We start from the raw sequence: 13,282 nt of genomic DNA on the forward strand, positions 1-13,282 counted from the left end.
TATTTCTTGGATAAAGGTTAGTTTTTACAAGCACAGTTTTCAGTGACATAGGCATTAAAATGAAACAATAATTTATGTATCTCAGAATCATTGTATTGAGCATGCCAATAAAACTTCTGAATTATTCATTTATCTGCCTAAAGGATTTTCCACCACTCATCTGTCAGTTTGTCTTACCGTGGTGGCTTGTGAGTTGCTGTGATTCTAAAAAGCTATGCCACCAGTCTTTTAAATCCACCAGGGTCACCCATAGTGGACAGGTTTCAGATGAACTTCCAGACGAAGACAGAATAGGAAGAGAGACAAACTACTTCCAAATATTTAGTCACTGAAAACTTTATAAACAGCAGAGAAACACTGTCAGATACAGTGCCAGAAAATGAGCCCCTCAGGTTGAAAGACACTCAAAATGTGACTGGGGAAGAAATGCTTCCTCAAAGTAGAGTTGACCAATGATGTGAATGGAGCCCGTGGGAGTAAAGCCTGCGGGACTTCATGTGCTGATGGGGCACAACTCAAAATTAAGAGAAACAGCTGTAAACATCTATTAATAATCAGAACATGAAATGTATGAAGCATGAATTTAGAAACATTGGAAATTGTCAAAAATGAAATGGAACACATAAACATTAATATCTTAGGCATTGGTGAGCTGAAATGGACTGGTACTGACCATTTTGAATCTGACAACCACATGGTTTATTCTGTCGAGAATGACAAATTGAAGAGGAATGGTGCTACATTCCTTGTCAAAAAGAACATATCCAGATCAGTCATGAAGTACAATACTGTGTGTGATAGGGTAAAATCCATGCACCTACATGCAAGACCAGTTAATACCACTATTATTCAAATTTTTGCACCAAACACTAAAGCCAGGGAGGATGAAATAGAAGAATTCTACCAACTTTTTAAATCTGAAATTGATGAAACATGCAATCAAGATGTATTGATCATTATTGATGATTGGAATGCAAAGGCTGGAAATAAAGATAAAGGATCAGTAGTTGAAGATATGGCCTTGGTGATAGAAATGATGCTGAAGATTTTATGATAGAATTCTGCAAAATCAAGGATTTGTTAATTTCAAATACCTTATTTAGACAGCATAAGAGGCAATTATGTACATGGACCTCACCAGATGGAATACATAGAAATCAAATTGATTACATCTGTGGAAAGAGATGATGGAAAAGATCCATATCATCAGCCAAAACAAAGCCAGGGGGAAATTGTGGAACAGACCATCAATTGCTCATATGCAAATTCAAACTAAAGCTGAAGAAAATGAAAACAAGTCCATGAGAGCCAAAATATGAACTTGTATATATCCCATCTGAATTTAGAGATCATCTGAAGAACAGATTTGATACATTAAACACTAAAGACCAAAGACCAAAAGAGTTGAAGGATGACATCAAGAACATCATACAAGAAGAAAGCAAAACATCATTAAGAAGGCAAGAAAGAAGGAAAAGATCAAAATGGATGTCAGAAGAGACACTGAAACTTGCTATCCAGCAGAATGATGCTAAAGCAAATTGAAGAAATGAGGAGATCCAAGAGCTGAACAGAAAATTTCAAAGTTCAGCTCAAGAAGATAAAGCCAAATATTACAATAAAATGTTGAAAAATCTGAAGTCAAAAAACCGAAAGGGAAGAACATGCTCAGCATTTCTCCAGCTGGGGGAACTGAAAAAAAAATTCAAGCCTCGATTTTCATTATTGAAAAATTCTCTGAGCAAATAATTGAATGATGCAGAAATCATCAAAAGATGGAAGGAATACACAAGGTCACTGTACCAAAAGGAAATGGTTGATGTTCAACTGTTTCAAGAGTTAGCATATGATCAAGAGCCAATGATACTGACAGAACAATCCAAGGTGCATTGAAGGAACTGGCAAAGAACAAGCACCAGGAATTCATGGAATACAAACTGAAATCTTTAAAGCAAGTGCACTAGAGGCACTCACTCATTTCTGCCAAGAAATGATTGGAAGAGATCTGTGTTTGTGCCCATTCCAAAGAGAGGTGACCCAACAGAATGCAAAAATCATCAGACAATATCTTTGATAACCCATGCAAGTAAAGTTTTACTGAAGGTGATACAGAAATGGCTGCAAGCATTCATTGACAGAGAACTTTCAGAGGTTCAAGCTGGATTCAGAAGAGGCCATGGAATGAAGGATATCTTTGCTGATGTCTGATGGATCTTGGCTGAAAGCAGAGAATACCAGAAACCTGTTTACCTGTGCTTGACTGACTTCTCAAGGCTTTCGATTGTGTGGATCATGACAAGCTACGAACTAAATTGAGAAATATGAATATTCCTGAACAGTTAATTGCGCTCATGAGGAATTTATACATGGACCAAAAGGTAGTTGTGTGAAAAGAACATGGAAACACTGAATAGTTTAAAATTAAGAAACGTGTGCAACAGGGTTATATTCTTTCACCGTACTTATTCAACCTGTATGCTGAACAAATAATCCAAGAAGCTGGATTATATGAAGAAAAAAGTGTCATCAGGATTGGAGAAAGACTCAGTAACAACCTGCAATATACCGAAGATATAACCTTGCTTTCTGAAAGCGAAGAGAACTTAAAATATTTACTGATGAAGATCAAAGATCACAGCCTTCGGTATGGATTGCATGTCAAAATAAAGAAAACAAAAATCCTCAACACTGGACCAATAAACAATATTCTTATCAATGGAGAAAAGATTGACATTGTCAAGGACTTCATTCTTCTTGGATCAACTATCAACACTCATGGAAGCAGCAGTCAAGAAATCAAATGATGTATTGCATTAGGCAAATCGGTTGCACAAGAACTTTTTAAAGTGTTGAAGAGCAAAGATGTCAGCTTGAGGACTAAGGTGTGCCTGACCCTATCCATGGTATTTTCAATAAACTCATATGCATGTGAAAGTTGAACAGTGAATAAGCAAGACTGTAGAAGAATTGATGTTTTTGAGTTATGGTGTTGAAGGAGAATATTGAAAGTGCCATGGGCTGCCCAAAGAACAGATCTGTGTTGGAAGAAGTGCAGCCAGAGTGCTCCTTGGAGGCCAGGATGGCCAAAATTTTCCTCTCATACTTCTGGCTATATTGTTTGGAGGGAACAGTTTCTGGAGAAGGATATCATGTTTAGTAAGGTGGAGGATCAGAGAAAAAGAGGAAGAACCCCAGTTAGATGAATTGACAAAGTGGCAGCATCAATGGGCTAAAGCATGGCAACAATTGTCAGGTTGGCCCAGGACCGGCCGGTGTTTCATTCTGTTGTGTATAGGGTCACTATCAGTTGGTACCAACTCTATAGCACCTAACAACAACAACAAAAAAGATTTTTATTTTTATTTGCTATTATCTAATGATTGCAATAAATGAAATGTGCCCAATTTTATAGACTAAAATACAAAAAGCAAATCACACCAATAGAAATTATATTAAGATTGAAAATAAGAATTAGGATAAAATCAAGATAAAATTATATTCTTAAAGCACAAATGACTTTAGATATTAAGTGTAAAAGATTTAATTATAAAATGCAAAGCAAATTTTAAAATGTCTTTACTTATTTTCTAGATGAAGGCTTTTCTCCTCCTTCTAAACTTTACTATATCTTACCTTTTTTTTTTTCCATATTAAGTCACTTCCATCAGGCTGATTCACACTCATAGCAACCCTTTATATCAGTATAGAACTGCTCCTTAGGGTTTCAAAGACTATGAATCTTTATTAGAGCATCTTTGTCCCATTTAGAGACTGTGGATTTTGAACCTCTGACTGTGTGATTAGCAGTTCAATGCATCACCAAGGTTCCATTGTTTCCAAATTAGGGAGTATGTATTTAATATATTTTTATAATATCGTTTTATAGTCTACGCTTTATCTTAGGAGATATTAGTCTTGCAGAACATTTAATGTGAAAAATGTTTCATACTTAATAGTTAGCATTAATCTCTATAAAATTATAAAACTTAAACACAGGAAGTGACAGACTAGTGAACAATACGTTGATTAGCAATAAGGGTACATGATACATAAAAATTAGCCGTCTTGTCTGAACTCAAAATCCTGTTATGTTGTTATTAAAACAAAATGGAGAGCAAAATCATCATGTCATATACAATATCAATGGTTGGTAATTACTTAAATCAGATACTTTGAATTAATTTAAAATATATATACTTCAGATATTTTGTGAATCACATTTGTTATCTTTTCACTTGATAGTTAAGAAACAGTGCCTGAGAGGTGTTAAGCAAATTGTCCAAGATTCCTAATTGTTGTTGTTGTTAAGTGCCATTGAATCGTTTTCGAAACATAGACAACTGTATAAGATTTCTGAGGAGCAGCTGATGACTTTGAACTTCCAATCTTGTGGTTAAAACTGACTTTGCCGTCCAGTGCATTAACCCACAGAGCCACACCAGGACTCCAGATATTAATAGTTATGAATTAAATTAATTCAACTTTACATAACTAAGTCAATTTTATTTCTCTTCCGAAATTTCTGATGAATTTTAATTCTAAAAGGAGCTCTAGTAGCGTAGTGGTTACGAATCAGGCTGCTAACCACAAGGTCAGCAGTTCGAAACTACCAGCTGTTCCGCAGGAAAACGATGAGGCTTTCTACACCCATAAAGATTTACAGCCTCGGAAACCCTGTATAGGGTCGCTATGAGTCGGAACCGACTCCACGGCACATAACAACAACAACAACTCAGAGTTAGCAAATTTATTCTGTAAGGGATCAGATAGTAACAATTTTAGACTTTGCTAGCAACAGGGTCTCAGATGACATCAAATTGTTGCAGTTTGAAAGCACCCATAGACAAAATGAAATGAATGAGGTAAGTTGTTGTTGTTGTTAGGTGCCATCGAGTTGATACCGATCCATAGCGACCTTATGCACAGTAAAACAAAACACTGCCCGATCCTGGGCCAACCTCACTACTGTTGCAACGCTTGAGTCGATCAATGCTGCCACCTGGCCAATCCATCTCGTTGGGGGTCTTCCTCTTTTTCTCTGACCTCCTCCACCTTACCAAACATGATATCCTTCGCCAGTGACTGGTCCCTCCTGACAATATATCTGAAATATGAGAGACTAGGTGTCAGCATAGGCACAGGAAATCGCAGGAGATTTTCCTAAATAATGTGTCTCCCTAGCCGATCATTTTCCTTCTTGTGCATATGGTGCAACACTCTGAAATTACCATAGTTTGCATGTGCAGCTAGGTTGCTTACCCTGGTCAGATTTTAAATATCCATTACATATTAGATTATCGCTTCAACATTGTTTTTTATTTTTGTTTTTCCGTTTATTAAAGTTCCGTTGCAAAACTGATAAATGTATTCCCTTCTGGTGGAAATGTGATACTGTGGATGACTGTGGCGACGGATCTGACGAGCCCGATGACTGTCGTGAGTACGGGGGCAATTGTTGAAATTTGGAATTTAGAGCTCTTCATGGTCAGCAGTTCGAAACTACCCGCTGTTCCACGGGAGAAAGCGAGGCTTTCTGCTCCCGTAAAGATTTATAGCCTCGGAAACCCTGTGCAGGGTCGCTATGAGTCGGAACTGACTCCACAGCACAAAACAATAAAAACAACATATCTAAGATGCTTAAAATATAAGGCAGTACTTTAAAACGAAAGAAAATTTCCTCCTGGAACATTTTCCAAACTGAAATAGAAAACATTTCATATATCATTAAAGAGGAACACAAAAATAGTTGCAAAGACTTATGTGGGCCTCTTAAAACTACTATCTTCCAAATGATACCATCAGCAATTAAATTTTTTTTTTTAATCAAATTTTGTTTCCTGGAGAATAACTACATTTATTTATGTAATGGTCAGCATGATATTTATTTCCTGTATTACCAAGTTGCAAGTAAAGTGAGTAGGTAGTCAGACTGCCACTCAATGACTGAAATCTTACCTTTAAAAAGTACGATATTCCAACATTTCTATTAAAGTTCTTCAAAAGTCAGTTTTTTTTCTATACAGATCATTACTCTGCTGATAAAGCAATTTAGTATCTGTTCTAGCAGCTGCTCTAAGGTGACAGCTATGTCTAGTCATCTGACTCTGATTTACATGGTGAAGTACAATTTCTTTTAATTATGTTTGAGAACTTTGGTGGTAATGGACAATCAGCACACTTTTCCTGGATACCCTTGTAAGGGTCACCCCATGAACCACTCTCATACTGTCCTGCGAAGCTGAAGATGCTTGTAGTCAATGATAATCCCTCTCAATATCCCAGTGGATGGTTGCCATGATTTGGCCTTAACAATTGAGTTTAAAAAAATCTTTAGTTTTGTACTAAAGAAACACAGTGTCCTGTCTTAGCAGAAGCTAGCTACTCTCTACCACCTAATTACAAAGCAATTTCAAACTTAGAGTCTCCATGTAGTTACTTCGATGAACACTGTTCTAGTCTCTCCAGCCACTATCAAGTGTATCAAACATTAATTAGTTAATTTTGTGTCTGAAACAGTCATAATAGATTTAGTAAAACTCACAAAATAAAATAAAGTTCTGATATTTCTAATATTCCCATCCATTTGATAATTAATACTTGATTATTATTTATTTTTGTTATTTCAATATAGATTTTGTTTTCACTATGTCTGTGCATAGTCTGATGTGGAGCTTTAGGATAAGTACTGTACTGCTAACCACAAAGCCAGCAGTTCAAAGCCACCATCCACTCCTCAGAAATCCTGTACAGAGTTGTTATGAGGCAGAACTGACTAAATGGCATATAACAACAACAATATTGGTGTGGGCTAGGTATACTCTTAAGCCTAAAATAGTCTTTTTCTATTGTTGAATTAAAAAGGAATTTTAAAGTAACTAGAAATTCAGTGACCTTACTGATAACTTACTTATTAAAAGATATTATCATTCTTTTGTAGTAAACTTCTCCACAATAGAATAAGTAAGGGAAATACAATTTATGTTTCCAATTTGTAGAAATAAACAAAAATGAAAATGGTAATTTAGTCTTTATTTTAAAAATTGATATTTTCTATCCAGATTAACTAATGTATTATCTGAAGAATTATAACCATGATGATCTGCAGACAAAGATAATTACACCCAAAATAAAAAATAAAATAAAAACTGCAGCTCTTTAAACAATATATAATTTTAATCTTTACTAAGATTTCATTCCTGAACCAAACTAATGTAAAAAATTAAAAATAAAAAAAAACACTTAATACAAGCAATTTGATTTATTACACTTCGCTTTTTTGAGCTTCTCAGAAATTGCATTTTTTGTTATCTTTTTGTTAACTCTCACATGTTTCAATTTTTTTTATGATGCTCCTCCACATTCATCATCAAAAACATCTATCTTGAAGTATAATTCTTTCTGTGATAGGATAATATCCATATGCCTACAAAGAAGACCAGTTAACACCACTATTATTCAAAATATCTCCAATTAGTAAAGTCAGTGATGATGAAAATGAAGAATTCTATGAACTTCTTTAGTCTGAAATTGATCAAACTTTCAACCAAGATGCATTGATAATTATTGGTATTTGGAACGTGAATGTTGTGAATGAAGAGAAAAAAGCAGTAGTTGAAAAAATATTCCAATACTGATGAAAATGATACTGGAAACCACATAATATGAGGGTGGGTCAAAAATTATCCACACTCTGATTATATTAAAACATCTGTCCATGTTCCCCACTGATGACAACATTGAGCTTGCACATGAAATGATTTTGTCAAAAAGACAAATGACTGTGTCTGGTAACTCATTTACAAACCAGTCACGGCTATGGCTATGAAATAATCCATAACAGACTTGGCATTCGAAAAGTTTGTGCAAGATGAGTACCTAAACAATTCACGGAAGAGCATGAACAGATACGTTTGGACATCTGTGAACAAAATTTGGACTGATACTCCAAGGAAGGTAAAAGTTTCTTTAAAAAAAAAATTACTTGTGAAAAGACATGGATTCATCACTACAAGTCTGAGAGTAAATGGAAGAGTATGAAATGGAATATCTTTAATCATCAACCAAGAAAAAGTTCAAAAGTCAATTATCAGCTTACAGGGTTTTTTTTTGTTTGTTTTTTTTTTGATTCTCAGGGGTCAGTATTGGAACACTGCCAGAACCAAGGTTTAACAATCAACAGAGCTCATTATAGTGACAGGCTCACTGAATAGCTGAAGCCTAAACTTTTGGTTAAGGAGCTATGGTAGCGTAATGGTTACGAGTCGGGCTGCCAACCTCAAAGTTAGCAGTTCAAAACTACCAGCGACTCTGCGGGAGAAAGATGAGGTGTTCTGCTCCTGTAAAGATTTACAGCCTCAGAAACCCTGTGCAGGGTCACTGTGAGTCAGAACTGACTCCGTGGTACTTAACAACAACAAACTTTTGGTGAAACACAGTGAACCGCTATCCAAGGGCATTGTGATTTTGCTTGACAGTGCACATCTGCATACCTCTGCCAGCACTGTTGACACTCTGCATAAATTTTGTTTTGAGGTATTAAAGCATCCTCTCTATATTCCTGCTCTTGTCCATTGGACTTTCACCTGTTTGGTCCCCTGAAATCAGTCATTTGAGGATAAAGATTCACCTCTGATGAAGAAGTGAAGAGAGCAGTGCTTTCATGGCTCACAGCTCAACCTAAACCTTTTTTAATGAGGGAATAAAAACACTTGTTGACAGATGGAAAAAGTGTATATAAAAGCAAGGAGATCATGTCAAAAAAATGATGTTTTTTTCTTTTCTAAAAGTTGGTTAAAATAATTTTTGCAGCCAGAGTGTGGGTAATTCTTGATTCACTCTCATGGAATTTTGCAAACCTAATGACTTATTCATTGCAAATACCTTGCATTTTTAAACAACACAAAAAGTGACTATACACATAGATTTCATCAGATGTACTACACAAGAATGAACTTTACTACATCTGTGGAAAGAGAAAAGCTCAATATCATCAGGCAAATATCAGGGACAGAGCATCAATTGCTCATACGTAGTACAGTCTAAAACTAGAGAAAATGAAAGGCCATGGGAACTAAAATATGACCTTGAATATAACACACGTGAATTTAGAGATAATCTCAAGAACAGATTAAATGAATTAGGCACTAATGACTAAAGAACAGAAGAGTTATGGGATGACATCAAGATACATATACAGGAAGAAAGTAAAAGGTCATTAAAAACCCAGGAAAGAAAGAAAAGACCAAAATGGATATCAGAAGAGACCCTAAACTTGCTTTTGAACACAAAGAAGCTAAAGGAGTTGGAAGAAAATAAGAGGTAAATGAACTCAACAGATAATTTCAAAGGACAACTCGTGAAGACAAAAATTCAGTATTATAATGAAATGAGCAAAGACCTGGATTTAGAAAATTTAAAAAAGAATAACACACACAGTGCTTTTCAAACTGAAAGAACTTCAATATTTGACTTGCAATACTGAAGGATTTTATGGGTAAAATATTGAATGATGCAGAAAGCATCAAATGAAGATGGAAGGAATATATACAAAACACTGTATCAAAAAAAGAAATGGTCACTGTTGAAACTTTTTAAAAGACAGTATGTGATCAAGAACCAATGGTACTTTAGGAAGAAGTCCAAGTTGTACTGAAGGCATTGATGAAAAATAAGGCTCCAGAAATTGATGAAATACAAACTGAAACCTTTCAACAGACGGATGCAGCACTGGAGGAGCTTTCTCATTTGTGCCAAGAAATTTGGAAAAAAAACTACCTGGCCAACTGGTTGGAAGAGATCCATATTTGGTTTCACTTCAAAGAGATATGAACCAACACTATGTGGAAATGATAAAACAATAGCATTAATATCACATGCAAGTAAAATTTTGCTGAAAATATTCAAAAATGGCTGCAGCAGCACATTGACAGAGATCTTCCAGAAATTCAGTCCAGATTCAGAAGAGGAAATGGAGCTAGAATATTCTTACTGATATCAGATGGATCATGGTTGAAAGCAGAGAATGCCAGAGATATATTTCCTTGTGCTTTCTTCACTTGCAAAGACTTCTGATAGTATAGATCATGTTACACTATAGATAAAATTGCAAAGAATGAATATTCCAGAACACTTAATTGTGCACATAAGGAACTTGTACCTAGACCAAGAGGCATTTGTTAGAACAGAACAAAGGGATTCTGAATGGTTTAAAGGAAATGATTTCACTAGGGTTGTATCTTTTTCAGTATACTTATACAATCTATACTCAGCAAATAATCTGAGAAGTTGAATTATATGAAGAAGAAGGTGGCATTAAGATCAGAAGAAGACTCAGTAACCTGCAATATACAGGTGGTACACCTTGTTTGCTGAAAGGGAAGAGAATTAAAATGCTTACTGATGAAGATCAAAGTCATCAGTCCTCAGTATGGATCACACCTCAATGTAAAGAAAACAAAAATTCTCACAACTGGACCAATAAATAATATCACGATAAATGGAGAAAAGACTGAAGTTGTTAAAGACTTTATTTTGCTTGGATCCACAATCAACACTCATGGAAGCAGCAGTCAGGAAATCAAATGACATATTGCATTAGGCAAATCTGCTGCACAAGGCCTCTTTACAGTGCTGAAGAGCAAAGATGTCAGTTTGAGGACTAAGGTTTGACTTTTCCAAGCTGTGGTGTTTTCAGTAACCTCATGTGCATGTGAAAGCTGGCAGTGAATAAGGAAGTCTGTAGAAGAATTGATGCATTTGAGTTATTATAGTGGAGAAGAATATTAATAGTGTCAAGGACAGCCAGAAGAATAAACAAATCAGTATTGGAAGAAGTACAGCTAAAATGCACCCTAGAAGCCAGGATGGTGAGACTTGGTCTCTCATACTTCAGACATGTTATCAGGAGGGACCAGTCCCTGGAGAAAAACATCATGCTGGGTAACATACAGGGTCAGTGAAAAAAGAGTAAGACTCCCAACAAAAGATGGATTGTCACAGTAACAGCAACTGGACTCAAGCATAGTAATGATTGTGAGGAAGGCACAGGATTGGGTTATGGTTGGTTCTGCTGGGCATGGGTTCACTATGAGTTGAAAATGACTTTATAGTACCTAACAACAACATTGTGCACTCAGTAGACAACAGAATAGTGTAAACATAATGCCCTAGTAATAAAAAAATATCATGTGATTGGTTTTATTGTGATATGTGCTTTGCAGTAGTTTGAAATCAAGCCTTCAAATATATCCAAGGTATACCTGTGTTGTTGCTGTTGTTTAGTGCCATGGAGTTGGCTCTGACTTGTAGCAACTCTGTATAGAGTTTCTGGTGAGGCTTGAACCACCAACCTTGCAGTTCAAACTGACCTTGTGGTCCAAAGCATTAACTCACAGCACCACACCAGGACTCCATACCTTTGTACTGACTTTTTAAAAATATGCATTTTTTTTAACTTTCAAAGTATGCAATATTTAAATATCAATTTAGTGTCTTGATGAGAAAAAAGAGGCACCTGGAATCTAAGAGCTTCTTTGTTATTCTAATCTGGTGAAATATTGATATCTTGCATATTAACATAATGTTATTCACATAAATGTAGTTAAGTTTTTGTTTTCGTTGGGGGCATGAACTCTGTGTTATTTTAAACAAATAGTATTTTACTTAAAGTTGATAGGTATCAGTATTGGGCTTCGATAAGCAGGATACTTTATTATAACCCATTTTTAGGTAGAAAATATGAAACGAGTCTGTGGAGTGGTTAGAATTCATCCTTATGTAGCAGCATCATCAAAATCTTCACGTTCTAAGATGCACTGACAGTAACTATAACTTCATCTGAGAGACATAAACCTCTTTTCCAGTGTCACATTCTTGCGTATTTACATAATGTTATTCACATAAATGTAGTTAAATATGACTCATCAGGAAAGATTTTGCTTCTTAAGTTTCGTAACTACACTTTGACTGTTTAATACTCCATGAATAATTCTAAGGATGTGTTTGAAGGTCAGATGGGTTTCCAGTTATTTTGCAGTTATTAAAACCTTCTTTAAGAGTTGCAACTCTTCTTAGAGGAGGATTGTTCTGGAAACAACAGCAACAACAACAACAAAGGAAATTGTATATGAAGAAAAAGGAAGTTGAGTGAGTGTAATGTTTAGAGCATGAGAAAATTATCGCACAATATAAACAGTGTGATTAATTTTAAAACATAGATTAAATGCTTTTATTACCTCTCCTACTTCTGTTTAAGTAAAGCATATAGTAGTTGTTGTTGAGTGCTGTTGAGTCAGTTTGAACTCATAGCGACCCTGTATAGGGTTTCCAAGGAGTGGCTGGTAAGCTTGAACTGACGACCTTGCAGTCCAGCACATTCACCTGCAGGGCCATACCAGCATGTAGAGGGACTACAATAAGTTTGTGGAAAACTTCTATGACCTTTTAAATCCAGTTTTACAAGGAAGTTTTTGAAGTCCATTTGTATTAAGATCATTTTTTTTTAAAGAATGAAAGTAAATTTTTAATTAATAATATAATCTTAAAGGAACTCTAGTTGTGTAGTGGGTTATGCATTGGGCTACTAACCTCATTGAATCTACCAGCTGCCCCCCAGGAGAAAGGTGAGACTCTTTACATATAGAAACTCTATATGGTATCACTCTGAGACAGGACAGACGCCATATCACAACCACAACCATAATTTTGAAAGCATAATTTGTTTCTCCAAAAACATTTAAAATGTTATTTATTAGTGACTGTGTCACTGCTCTGAACTACTAAACAGCATTTTATCAATGTCAAAGTTAGTATTTACCAACATACGCTGGGAACATCAACCAAAAGTATTATATTTGTGAAAGAGCTTTGGAATTATATATGGACTGGAATTCTAGATTCGGCATCAGAGAGCTGAAAAACTATGGGTGAATTTATTTGATTTGCCTGCAATTCAGTTTTCTTAATTCTAAAATGGTCAGGGTAATATGAGATTTGAAGAATTTGATGTGAAATCATTTAATAACTATATGTGAAAGGGCCTTACCCAGTAGATCTCAATTTTTTATTGTTATAATTATCATTCCTTATAAAACTCAAAGAATGGTAAAAAATAGAATGCATTATTATCTTGGAGCCATTTTTAATAATAATGTGCACAATGTGTAGCATTATTTAATTTATAAGATATTGTCTTTATTGGTAATAATAGCATTAAGAAAGAAAAATTTTAAAACCTGTCTTATTGGAACAATTATAGGAAATATTTGCTTTAAGCTGTGCTAAG

The 13,282-nt window shown here is 35.2% G+C and overlaps 1 protein-coding gene across 1 annotated transcript in view; it reads left to right on the top strand.

Annotated features, from left to right (window-relative positions):
• The window catches only part of LRP1B (low density lipoprotein receptor-related protein 1B), a 2,342,762-nt gene that overhangs the window by 2,036,106 nt on the left and 293,374 nt on the right, over positions 1-13,282 (top strand). Inside the window, exon 63 of the mRNA XM_006834597.1 lies at positions 5,343-5,436. Coding sequence (XP_006834660.1) covers positions 5,343-5,436 — 94 coding nt within the window. The remainder of the gene's footprint in view (positions 1-5,342; positions 5,437-13,282) is intronic.

The sequence above is a fragment of the Chrysochloris asiatica genome, unplaced genomic scaffold, assembly GCF_000296735.1.
Source record: "Chrysochloris asiatica unplaced genomic scaffold, ChrAsi1.0 scaffold00012, whole genome shotgun sequence".
In the NCBI taxonomy this organism is placed as follows: Eukaryota; Metazoa; Chordata; class Mammalia; order Afrosoricida; family Chrysochloridae; genus Chrysochloris; species Chrysochloris asiatica.